Here is an 11,859-nt window from a genome sequence, read left to right as displayed (position 1 = left end):
TGTGTGGGTGTGTGATGGGCAGGTTTAGGGGTCGGGTTAGTGTGTGTGTGTGTGTGTGTGTGTGTGTGTGTGTGTGGGTGTGTGATGGGCAGGTTTAGGGGTAGGGTTAGTGTAAGAGAATACACAGTTTGTACAGTATAAAAACCATTACGCCTATGGAGAGTCCTCACAAGTATCAATGGCAAAATAAACGTGTGTCCCCAGTCAGGTGTTCATGAGATGCAGACTGATATATCTGTGTTGTTCTGGTGTGTGTGTGTGTGTGTCAGCGTGTCGAAGCAGCACGCTGTGATCCCCAGTCAGGTGTTTGAGTTGGATGACGGATCCAGCAGCTACAAGGACTTCGCCATGACCCGCAACAACCGCTTCACCAGCGCCGGCCAGGCGTCCAAGAACATCATCCAGCCTCCGTCCTGCGTCCTGCACTTCTACAACGTCCCGCCCTGCGTCAGCGAAGAGGACCTGCAGCGGGTGGGTCACACACACACACACACACACACACACACACACACACACACACACACACACACACACACACACACACACACCTCCGTCCTGCGTCCTGCACTTCTACAACGTCCCGCCCTGCGTCAGCGAAGAGGACCTGCAGCGGGTGGGTCACACGCACGCACGCACACACACACAGCCTCCGTCCTGCGTCCTGCACTTCTACAATGTCCCACCCTGCGTCAGCGAAGAGGACCTGCAGCGGGTGGGTCACACACACACACACACGCACGCACGCACGCACACACACACACACACACACACACACGCACGCACGCACGCACGCACGCACGCACGCACACACACACACACACACCCTCCGTCCTGCGTCCTGCACTTCTACAACGTCCCGCCCTGCGTCAGCGAAGAGGACCTGCAGCGGGTGGGTCACACACACACACACACACACACACACACACACACACACACAGCCTCCGTCCTGCGTCCTGCACTTCTACAATGTCCCGCCCTGCGTCAGCGAAGAGGACCTGCAGCGGGTGGGTCACACACACACACACACACACACACACACACACACACACACAGCCTCCGTCCTGCGTCCTGCACTTCTACAACGTCCCGCCCTGCGTCAGCGAAGAGGACCTGCAGCGGATGGGTCACACACACACACACACACACACACACACACACACACACACACACTCAGAGGTGGACAGTAACAAAGTACAATTACTTAAGTACACTTTTTGAGTATCTGTTCTTTACTCGAGTAGTATTTTTTCTGGAAACTTTTACTTTAACTTCACTACATTTGCAAGACAGATATCGTAAGTTTTACTCCACTACATTTCTGTCAAGGTCCTCGAGTAGAGAGTAACGTCAGGGATGATTTGGGTTGGAAATGAAAGTCTGGTTGACGTCAGAGCTCGACTGATGTTGGTTTCTGACGTCAACCGATTTTCAACCACAATACAACGTCTGTCCAACGTTGGAGATTAACGTCAATCTGACATTGGATTCTGACGTCAACATGATTTTAATTTGCAACGTTGGGTTTGGTCTTCTAAGTGCGAATTTTGTCATTGTTTTGGAGCACTAGCTTATAGATAACAGTACGGCTAACATATTCATACTAAACGCCAAACAACTGGGAACAGCCGTGTGTGTGTCCGAAACCAGTGTGGACGTTATTGAGTGACTTATTCAATCCCACGACTGGAACTGTGTTCTAGAAATAAATGTGATATTGATATGAGGGTAGACCGGCAGAGATTCAGAAGCATACGGTACTGTAAGTATTACATGCAACAATAATAAAACAATGCATTGACATTTACTTTTTACTTTTGATACTTAAGTACTTTTAAAAACGAGTACTTTTACTTAAGTAAAAATTGGTCTTTACAACTTTTACTTGTAACGGAGTAATATTTGACCAGTAGTATCTGTACTTATATGGCTTTTAAGTAATAATAACAACTTTAATGTCATAATTTCTAGTTAATATGTCAATTTAAAACTTTTTAAGTCATCATTTAGACTTTTCATCTCAAAAATATGAATAACCAAAGCAAGAATTAAAGTTTTTCTTAATTAATCAGAGCGTAAACAAGCATGACTTCCTCAGTTTCTATATTAATTCATTATCTGATATTTTGCAGACAAATTGTTCCCCAGAAGTGAGTTAAACCTGACAGAAACTTCCTCTTAGGGACGTCCTCATTTGTCACAGTGATATAAAATAAAGTTGTTGTTTTTTCCTGTTAGGGTCAGATTACAGTATTCATATTCATAACTAGCAGGGGAGTTCTGCTTTTCTACTGTAACACACTGATTTTCTTCTGTTGTTTTGCAGTTATGCACAGATCACGACGTCCCAGGATTCATCAAATACAAAGTGTTTGACGCCAAACGTGAGTCATGAGTTTCATTAACCATCGACACGGTTCAGAAATGAGAAATTATTTCAGAAATGTCCAGATTTTAAATGTTTTTTGATAATTTTACTGACATTTTTGGAATGTTACTTTTGAATGTAACAATGTAACGGAACGCTGATGATGTAATGGAATGTTTCTGTAATGTTTACGTTTTGAAACATTCTGAAATAATGTTGTCGTAACTTCTTAGGACATATTTGTGTTGGCTGGTTTTACGACGTTAATAACCGTGTGTCTGTGAAACGGGTCCATTGATGAATTTTGCAACATTAACATAGTTATTGTTTTTTCTTATGCTTTGAAACTGTGCCGTTTGAATCCACAGCCAGTTCAAAGACCATCTCTGGTTTGCTGGAGTTCGACAGTAAAACTCACGCCGTGGAGGTTCTGACGGTTCTCAATCATTATCAGATCCGGATACCCAGTAAGCAAACACTCTCTCTGTTTACCCATCAGCCTCGGTTCTGTCATAAACCAGCTCACGTCAACACTTCATTTGTGACCCTGAACCACAAAACCAGTCACATGGGTCAATTCTTTTAAATTTAGATGTATACATCATCTGAAAGCTGAATAAATAATCTCTCCACTGATGTGTGGTGTGTTAGGATAGGACAATATTTGGTCGAGACACAACTATTGAAAATCTGGAATCTGAGGAGCAAAAAAATGTAAACATTGAGAAAATCTCCTTTAAAGTTGTGCATTTATGTTCACGATTGTGCTGCATTCACTCACAAAAATACATGTTTTATATATTTACGGTAGGACATTTACTAAATATCATCATGGAACATGATCTTAATATCCTCATGATTTTTGGCATAAAAGAAAAATGGATAATTTTGACCCGTACAGTGTATAGTTGCTATTGCCACAGATATACCCGTGCGGCTCCAGACTGGGTTTGTGGTCCAGGAACACATGTGTGTTAGAGAGCACATAATTCAAGCACATGGCTGAATATTAGCATAAGAAAAAAAAATGTTTATTAAAAAGACTGGGAAACCCAGAAATACAGATATTTAGTGTTGTATATTTACTTCATATAAAGATTCCTTTTTAAAATTAATTATGGCATCAGCAAAATAACTTATTGGGTGACGGTTGCCACAACTTCACATTTAAAAAAACAATAAATAAAACATTTGTCCAGAAAACACGATAAAAGGCCCGTTCACACCAAGGACGATAACTATAAAGATAACGATAAAGTGTCCCATTCGTATGTGGAAATCTAACAGTCACTTATAGATCTTCGTCTCCTATTAAATATATTTTAATTTTACACATTTAAACATTTTCGGGGAACGAACACGGCACAATATTCCTCATTATAATAATTAATATGCAGAATAAAGGGGCGGGGCCTGGTTGAGTGAGTCAGTAGTGTGTTAAACTGGCGGTTATGGTAAGGGGCGGGACATTTCCCAAACACACTCGAAGCACTCGACCAATCACAACACACTCCTCCAGCCGACCAATCAGAGCACAGTGTGCTTTTTAGAAGGAGGAGCTTCATAGAGACAGGAAGTAAACAGAGCGTTACTGACAGACTGGGAAGAGACGAGCCACAACACTGGAGAATATGAGGAGAATAATCAACATTCATGATCTAGTAGAGCCTGAACACATCAAGACTTTGTAAAAGAGCATTATATGAGATATTATCTTCTGTTCTGGAGTAGATTGCGGATCTGAGATGAAGTGTGTTGCTGTATCTGTCAGTAATCTGTGTGTTGCTGTATCTGTCAGTAATCTGTGTGTTGCTGTATCTGTCAGTAATCTGTGTGTCGCTGTTGTTTTTCAGATGGGTCGAACCCGTACACGCTGAAGCTGTGCTTCTCCACGTCCTCACATCTCTGAGACCTCTGTCCTCTACTTACGTCTCTGTCCTCGTCTGTAAATCAAACAAGGAAACTGACACACACACGCACGCACACACACACACACTCTGGATGTAAACAATAATGATGTCACTGACGGCGGGACGCCTACACCACGGCAGACACAAGGAAGAGCGAATGAATGACACCGGCTGCTTGGTTCAGTTTATTTGCTTGTCGAATTGTTGTTAGGGCGTTTTCCGCGTCTGGCACACGATACACACGACATGAACTGAAAACACTGAATGAATGAGGAGATGAACTGACGTGTGCATGACACTGAGAACATGGATCACGTGCCGCTTATTATTTATGTGTACAGAAGCAGGGTTCACTAGAGACTAAAGGATCGCCTGCTGGGTTAACCGCTTAACTAGTCACATGACCTGTAGTCTGTGTGTCTGTGCGTTTGCTGTAGTTCTGGGTTTGGTTAGATGATTGTGAGATGCTTTGATCAATGTCAGTGTGTTAGATCGACTGCAGCCCTGATCCGGACACACGATCATCACGTGACGCTCAGTAGCGGAGTAACGACTCGTGAGTGTGTGACTTTACTCTCGCTGCGTTAGTTGTTCTCAAAGCAGATATTCACCGTTATTGATCCAATAAGACGCCTGTGTTTATCTCATTGCAGTCGTTGCTCAACCGTTAGCGATGATACATTACTTTTCTGTTGAAAACGACGCAAAAATAGTCACAAAATAAAATACAGGACAAACTGGAAACACTAGAATATGGTGCAAAAGTTCATTTATTTCAGTAATTCAACTTAAAAGCTGAAACTAATATATTATATAGACTCATTACATGCAAAGTGAGATATTTCAAGCCTTTATTTGTTATAATTGTGATGATTATGGCTTACAGCTTATGAAAATCTTTTCACAATATTCTAATTTTGAGCCATAATCATCAAAATTATAACAAATAAAAGCTTGAAATATCTCACTTTGCATGTAATGAGTCTATATAATATATTAGTTTGAATTACTGAAATAAATGAACTTTTGCATCATATTCAAATTTTTCGAGTTCCACTTGTTATTCATATTTTAAAATATGTAAATATTATAAAGGAACTGTGTCTAAACCTAACAATGGGCAATAAATAAATGCTAATTAATTTAATTTCTTTTAATATTTTTTAAATGCAATTTATGTGTTGATTGGCTTTCATCTGCTCTACAATCCAGTCAGTTATTCACGTAATTTATTTTAAAAATATATATAAATGTCACCATCATCATCATCGTCGTTATAAAACATGAGCCTGTGACGTCATTTCCTCCGTCTGCTCGTTTTATTCCTGATCGGAGGCTTTAACTAGTTCCCATCCCACAAAAACACGCTCTCATGTTTAGTTGACATTAAGATAAGAAACATTAATTCTGAATGTTCTCTAAAAAAAACAGTTTTAAAATGTTAAAATGTCCATTTTATTATTCCGCAAACATTATGAAATGTTACTTTTTTATGTTTTTTTAAACTATTATCATTTTTTTTTTAAAACGTTAGATGAACTAAAGCGTTTCAGAAAAAACGTTCTTAACAATGTATAAATAATGTGTTTGCAAGGTTTCTGCGGGCCTTAAAAAGTCTTAAATCAGAGCAGAAATTCTTACATTCATAAAGTCATCATGACATTAAATGTTGCATGCATTGCACAAATTATGTTGTTCCTCAGTATTTTTGTCCTGTTTTCCAATACAAATATCTAAACATCTTTAAATCAAGATTTACATGATATTCAAATGTAAAATAAAGCTGAACAAAATAAGTGAGGTTATCCTTAAAACAAGAACAATGATCTGTCGGTGAGTTATGAAAACGTCCCTTTGAATATGAATTAAGCTGATTTTTCTTATTAATAATATCTTATTATTATTATTATTGGCAGGTATTCTTGCTTTAATCATAAACTCACTTAATTTTGGTGTTTTTCTCAGAGTAAATGTTTGCATCTCAAGTAAATGTATCTTGATTTAAGCATCTTTAGACAATTGCACTGAAAAAAACAAGACAAAAATCCTCATTTATTTGCAATAAATTATTTACATATTTTAGTGGTTGGGAGCAGAGCGATACAAGCTACTTTTTTGTGTTAAAAATGAATTAAAAAGGGATGGATATCAGTGGAAAGTTGCATATTGGTGTATTGTGTTCCCTTCCATTTATTCCTTCCACTTTCTTTACTTGGTCTTAAAAAGGTCTTAGTTTAAACTTCATAAAACCAGCAGAAACCCTGCTTTGTGTTAACGTTTTAGAACATTATTAAAGACAATGTTACTGGAAGAAGGTTTGCTCACAACTTTGAGAGAATCTTTCCAGAACGTTGGCATTTACACCTCAACAACCCTATAGTTTTTACAGTAACCTGCTGGTGTAAGCGTCCCGATGTCCAGATCTGTGTCTCGGCTCTTCAGCGGCTGCAGTGAGAGATTAATAATCATATTATTATTATTAGTTCATGTGTGTAACTGACACATCAACACATCAGCAGTTCACTGTGAGCATGTGCAGTCATTAAAACATCTGCAGGTCCACACGGCTCTCTGTCATTCCTCATACCTGAACCACTGAGCTCGATCGGTGTGTGTAATCAGCTTGACATGATTATTGAGTATACAGTAATATTTGTGAAATGATTGGTCAGATGTGTTATTTATCAGTCAGTTGCTCAACAAGACTCCTCATGACCAGACATTTGCAATCTGGAGGCGCGTTTCAAACAAACAGTTGAAATTATGGAAAAAATGTGATTAGAGATGCACCGATATTAAATGTTTGGCCGATAACCGATAATTCTTCATATTTGAAAGCCGATAACCGATATATTGGCTGATAAATCTAAATGCAAAATTTGTATATAATTTTCAGATTTCAGAGCCATGTCCTAAAACACACAATTATATTTTTATTGACAGATTTGTGCTGTGCAATAACTCTATTTTCCTTTTTTAAGTGATTCAAATCATATTTCAAGCAATTCAAAACCATGCATCTGAAGAGTCTCAGCTGGAGGAAATAATCCATTATTTATCGGCTTTTATATATCGGCCACATTTTTTTATCGGGCCAATAATAATAACAGTAAAAATTTACATATATCGGCCGATACCAATATGGTGGCCGATATATCGTGGACTCATTCAGTGGCTAAATAAAGCAAAATACTTGCAAAATAAAGCAAAAAAGACAAGGTTCTAACATTAAAGTCCTCCTGTAGTCAATCATGTTATTCTTTAAAACTCATCTTTGATCACCAGAATGACATATTCAGGTGTTTTTTCCTTGAAAAAAAGTCTTCATGTTTTAAAATATCTTGAATGTAACTCGACACCCTTGCCTCATTTAGTATGCGTGGTTCTATGAATATGCAAATGAGCCCCGCTTCCACTCACTCACTCACTCAGAGATCCACTGGTTGACGATCACACGTTGATCTGATTGGTTAACCGGTTCTATGAATATGCAAATGAGCCCCGCCTCCACTCACTCACTCAGAGACCTACTGGTTGACGATCACACGTTGATCTGATTGGTTAACCGGTTCTATGAATATGCAAATGAGCCCTGCCTCCACTCACTCACTCACTCAGAGATCCACTGGTTGACGATCACACGTTGATCTGATTGGTTAACCGGTTCTATGAATATGCAAATGAGCCCCGCCTCCACTCACTCACTCAGAGACCTACTGGTTGACGATCACACGTTGATCTGATTGGTTAACCGGTTCTATGAATATGCAAATGAGCCCTGCCTCCACTCACTCCCTCACTCAGAGATCCACTGGTTGACGATCACACGTTGATCTGATTGGTCAAGGTAGTGTGTGACGTCAGAAACACCAGCGATTTCAAACCGTGTGTTTGAGACTGTCTTTGGTTCACTTCAGTTTTAAGCAGAACATAATTATGACATGAATTTACACATGCTTTGTCTTAAAGCGTATTAACACCACATAGACACATAAACAACATTAAAAACTGGATTTTCACCACAGACGGACTTTAACATGAACTTCTTGTTTATTAAACTTGTATAAAATCAAAGAACATCACATTTGCAATTGTGCTGATATCCGGGAAAACATCACTGCATATCCGGTTATAAATATTTCATTCAGGGACATTTTTGCCCCATATTTCTTGATTTTTGGGTGCCATTTTGCCCCGTGAAGTTATAAAAATGGTTTGTTGTTTTTTAATGACACTCAAAGCACATGAAGCTGAGCTTAAATCACTAAAAGTGTCACAGTGGCTCATCAAATCCAGTTTGTGGAGATAAAATCATCCTCATTTGATGTCGCTGCAGTCCGTGTCCTAGTTTCATGAGACCTTCTTTCTGTCCATCTTTCACTGCATGAAGAAGAAGAAGAAGAAGTGATTTCTGCACCACAGAATATGAAGACAGCGCTGCTGACTCCTGATTGGTTCGTTTGAATCTGCCTCAGCCAATGAGGTGCTCTCTTAGCTGTCACTTCTGACCCCATTGGTTCTTCAGTCTCTCAGATCTACTGAGATCTTCACTTCATCATGAACAGCAGAAGTGTGTTTGTGTAATCGGGTTATGAAGCTTGTTATTATGAACAAATGTTCTCCCAGTAACGTTACTGGGATCTTCGTTCAACATTATCTGCTCTTTTAAATATACCAAATTTTTATTTATACATCGTTCAAGGAACTTTTTTTTCTGAAACATTTTAGTTGCACAATCATATAATGTTTTTTTAAAGCGGTGGTTGATTATGATTTGACTTTTCTAACTGTAGTGAGTGTGTAATGTTTGATCATAAACAACATCTGCAAAGTTACAATGCTCAAAGTTCAGAGCAAAGGGAGATATTTACTTTTAAAGAAATCACAAACGGCTGGTAGGAACTACACGACATTAGTGACATCACTAACCCTCAAATTTACATAAACCCCGCCCCCGGAACACGATTTATAGATTATCATGACAGAATATGCTAATCAATGACTAGAATCAATGACTTCTTCTTGAGTCTCTCCATCATTGTCTGACTCCGGTTTGAACATAAAAGGTTTTGAAATGTGTGTGTGTGTGTGAGTGTGAGGTAAAAAGACACGAGCTCTTGTAGCTCCGCCCCCTGTGTCGTGAGCAGCGGCTCATTTGCATTTAAAGGGACAGACACAAAACGGTGTGTTTCTGCTCACCCTCAAAAAGTGACAATTTTAACATGCTATATAAAAATATCTGTGGGGTATTTTGAGCTGAAACTTCACACACACACTCTGGGGACATCAGAGACTTATTGTACATCTTGTGAAAAGTTCATTACACCCCCGCAGTATCAGAACGTTCGCATAATGTTTGGGAAATGATTCAACCTCGATTCTTAATCTGGATTCTCAGCGTTCAGCGCTAATGAACCTGCAATAATCAGGGAGGTTCATGCATTTGTTTATTTATCCAAACACTCCTTTTAATTTCAACAAGATTTAAAAAGTGGACGAGTATGATCTGACCAGGAGTGTCTTCACTGATGAACAAGCCAAAATATAACTTTTAAATTGTTGTGATTATCAATTATCATTATCCATATATTTTAGCAATCAAGTCATCAGCTGTTTAGAATCAGAACTAGTGATGATTTATTCTTACTGGTCTAGGTTTGTGAAAGCACAGTTCAGTCACACACTGACTCGTTTGCAGTTTCACATTGAAATTGTAAAAAAAAGTCGCCACCTTAAATTTTTAAGTTCAATCAACTTGGATGTTTAAGTCATTTCAACTTGATTTACATTAAACTGACTTAAGGCGAGACACGGCAGGCAAAAACATCGTTTTTTTTTCACTGGTCAATTTTGAGATTTTGGCCTATTTGTCTTCAATAACATGTCTTCTTTCAGACGTGTGGTGAAAAAAAGTCCAAAATACACATTTAGGTCTTTATTTCACTACACTTTGTCTATTTGCGTCTGTAGATTTCTCCGAAATTCAACAAAAGTTGGCGTTTTAAATCAACGCGCTGCTCCGCGATCTCTGTGTTCTTCCTTTAATCACGCACATGTCTGAAAAGCTCTCTTCTGTACAATGCTGTCGGGTCCAAATATGGTCATTTCCTTTTAATCAGCAACCAATCGTGAAAGTAAAATGGGCATTTAACCCTAAAAGCGAAATCTCATTGGCTGATGTCAATTTCTGACAACGTGATTGGTTCAGAAGCATCACGTGACGCGCTCTGACATTCAGATGTGTGTTTTTGACTGTTTTTCTGCTCAGTTGAAGGCCATAAATGCTGTGTTTATAAGTTTTGATGTGATTTAGGTGGTGTGTATTGTTGTTGCTAATTATTTGATGAGATATTGTGTCAGTAAATAGTTGTTTCTACTAAAAAAGTATGATTTTTACATTACAAATCTTTAAATGCCTTTTTCTCAAAATGTTTTTTTTTGTCATTCTCCAGTATAAACATCTCAGCCGATGCACACCGAACTCTCCAGTTACACACTTAGCAGTATTCTGAAGATATGTTCAGAGGGATTTGTTAATAAATCATTCCTGGCCTGATTTATGGGACATTTTAATCCCAAAAATATGGCGAAAATCGATTTTTTAAGGCTATGGACAGTATATTTAGATTTCCTAGGTAATGAAAGCATATATTCTGAAATCCTCTGAACATCTTCTTTCATCTTGTGTGTAAACAAAATGAAAAAAGAATTTTGCACCTGGCTTTATCATATGTTCAGATCTATACCGAAAATATATGCAAAAAGTGTGCATATTTAATGAGATAATACCTAATTTGCATAATTAAACATGCAAATTTCAAAAACTTGTAATACATTTTTTTATGAACTTGTGTAAGTAATCAACTGAGGAAGTTTCATGGTGATATCTATTATTTTTAAATTGTACCCTATTCACCTGTAGTGTCTCGCCTTAAAAAATAAGTGGCATCTTGTATAACATAAAAAAGTATATATATTTTTAAGTTGCTTACCTTATTTTGACATGTTAAAGCAAATGTTGTCATGACTTATCGATCATATATTTTTTACAGTGAACGGGATACTTTATTAGACCCATACTGACAATTTATATCCATAAAACATTAAATATGGGGATGCTTTACTCGTGGAAGATTTACTCTCTTAAAAATAAAGGATCCAAAATGTTTTCCTTTCATGATGATAGTTCCCAAAAGAAGCTTTTTTTCCCGGTTTTCTCTAATAATCTAAAAAATCTTTTGTGCAATGATTGGATGTTCTTCATGGATCCATCGATGAAGAAGATGAAAAGTCTCGACAATCGTCACGAATGCCTGAAAAACTCACAGATTCATTGGCCTTGAGAAAATGAGTTTGATCCGAGACTGTCGGTGACGTTTGGATCGGAAGAACTGATGATCCTTCTCATTATGACACTGTTTTGATGTGATATTAGATTGATTATGAACAGCTGGTTTCATTCTCTGCACTTATGACACATAATATAGTGAGATATGGCAACTGACAACATTTTATGTTTAAAATTATCATAAATCTGCCAAATTATGTTTATATTTAAAGCTAATAATAACATGCACTGGTTTG

General features: G+C 38.1%; 1 protein-coding gene across 1 annotated transcript in view; it reads left to right on the top strand.

Moving 5' to 3' along the window:
• hnrnpll (heterogeneous nuclear ribonucleoprotein L like) overlaps positions 1-6,835 on the top strand; it is a 53,124-nt gene extending 46,289 nt beyond the window's left edge. Inside the window, exons 11-14 of the mRNA XM_079597850.1 lie at positions 270-471; positions 2,324-2,381; positions 2,734-2,832; positions 4,219-6,835. Coding sequence (XP_079453976.1) covers positions 270-471; positions 2,324-2,381; positions 2,734-2,832; positions 4,219-4,274 — 415 coding nt within the window. The 3' untranslated portion in view covers positions 4,275-6,835. The remainder of the gene's footprint in view (positions 1-269; positions 472-2,323; positions 2,382-2,733; positions 2,833-4,218) is intronic.
• Positions 6,836-11,859: the final 5,024 nt, after the last annotated feature.

Source organism: Phoxinus phoxinus (assembly GCF_949152265.1).
Source record: "Phoxinus phoxinus genome assembly, chromosome: 22".
Classification (NCBI taxonomy): Eukaryota; Metazoa; Chordata; class Actinopteri; order Cypriniformes; family Leuciscidae; genus Phoxinus; species Phoxinus phoxinus.
The sequence above is the reverse complement of the archived record's forward strand: the minus strand, read 5'-3'. Positions and strand labels throughout refer to the sequence as shown.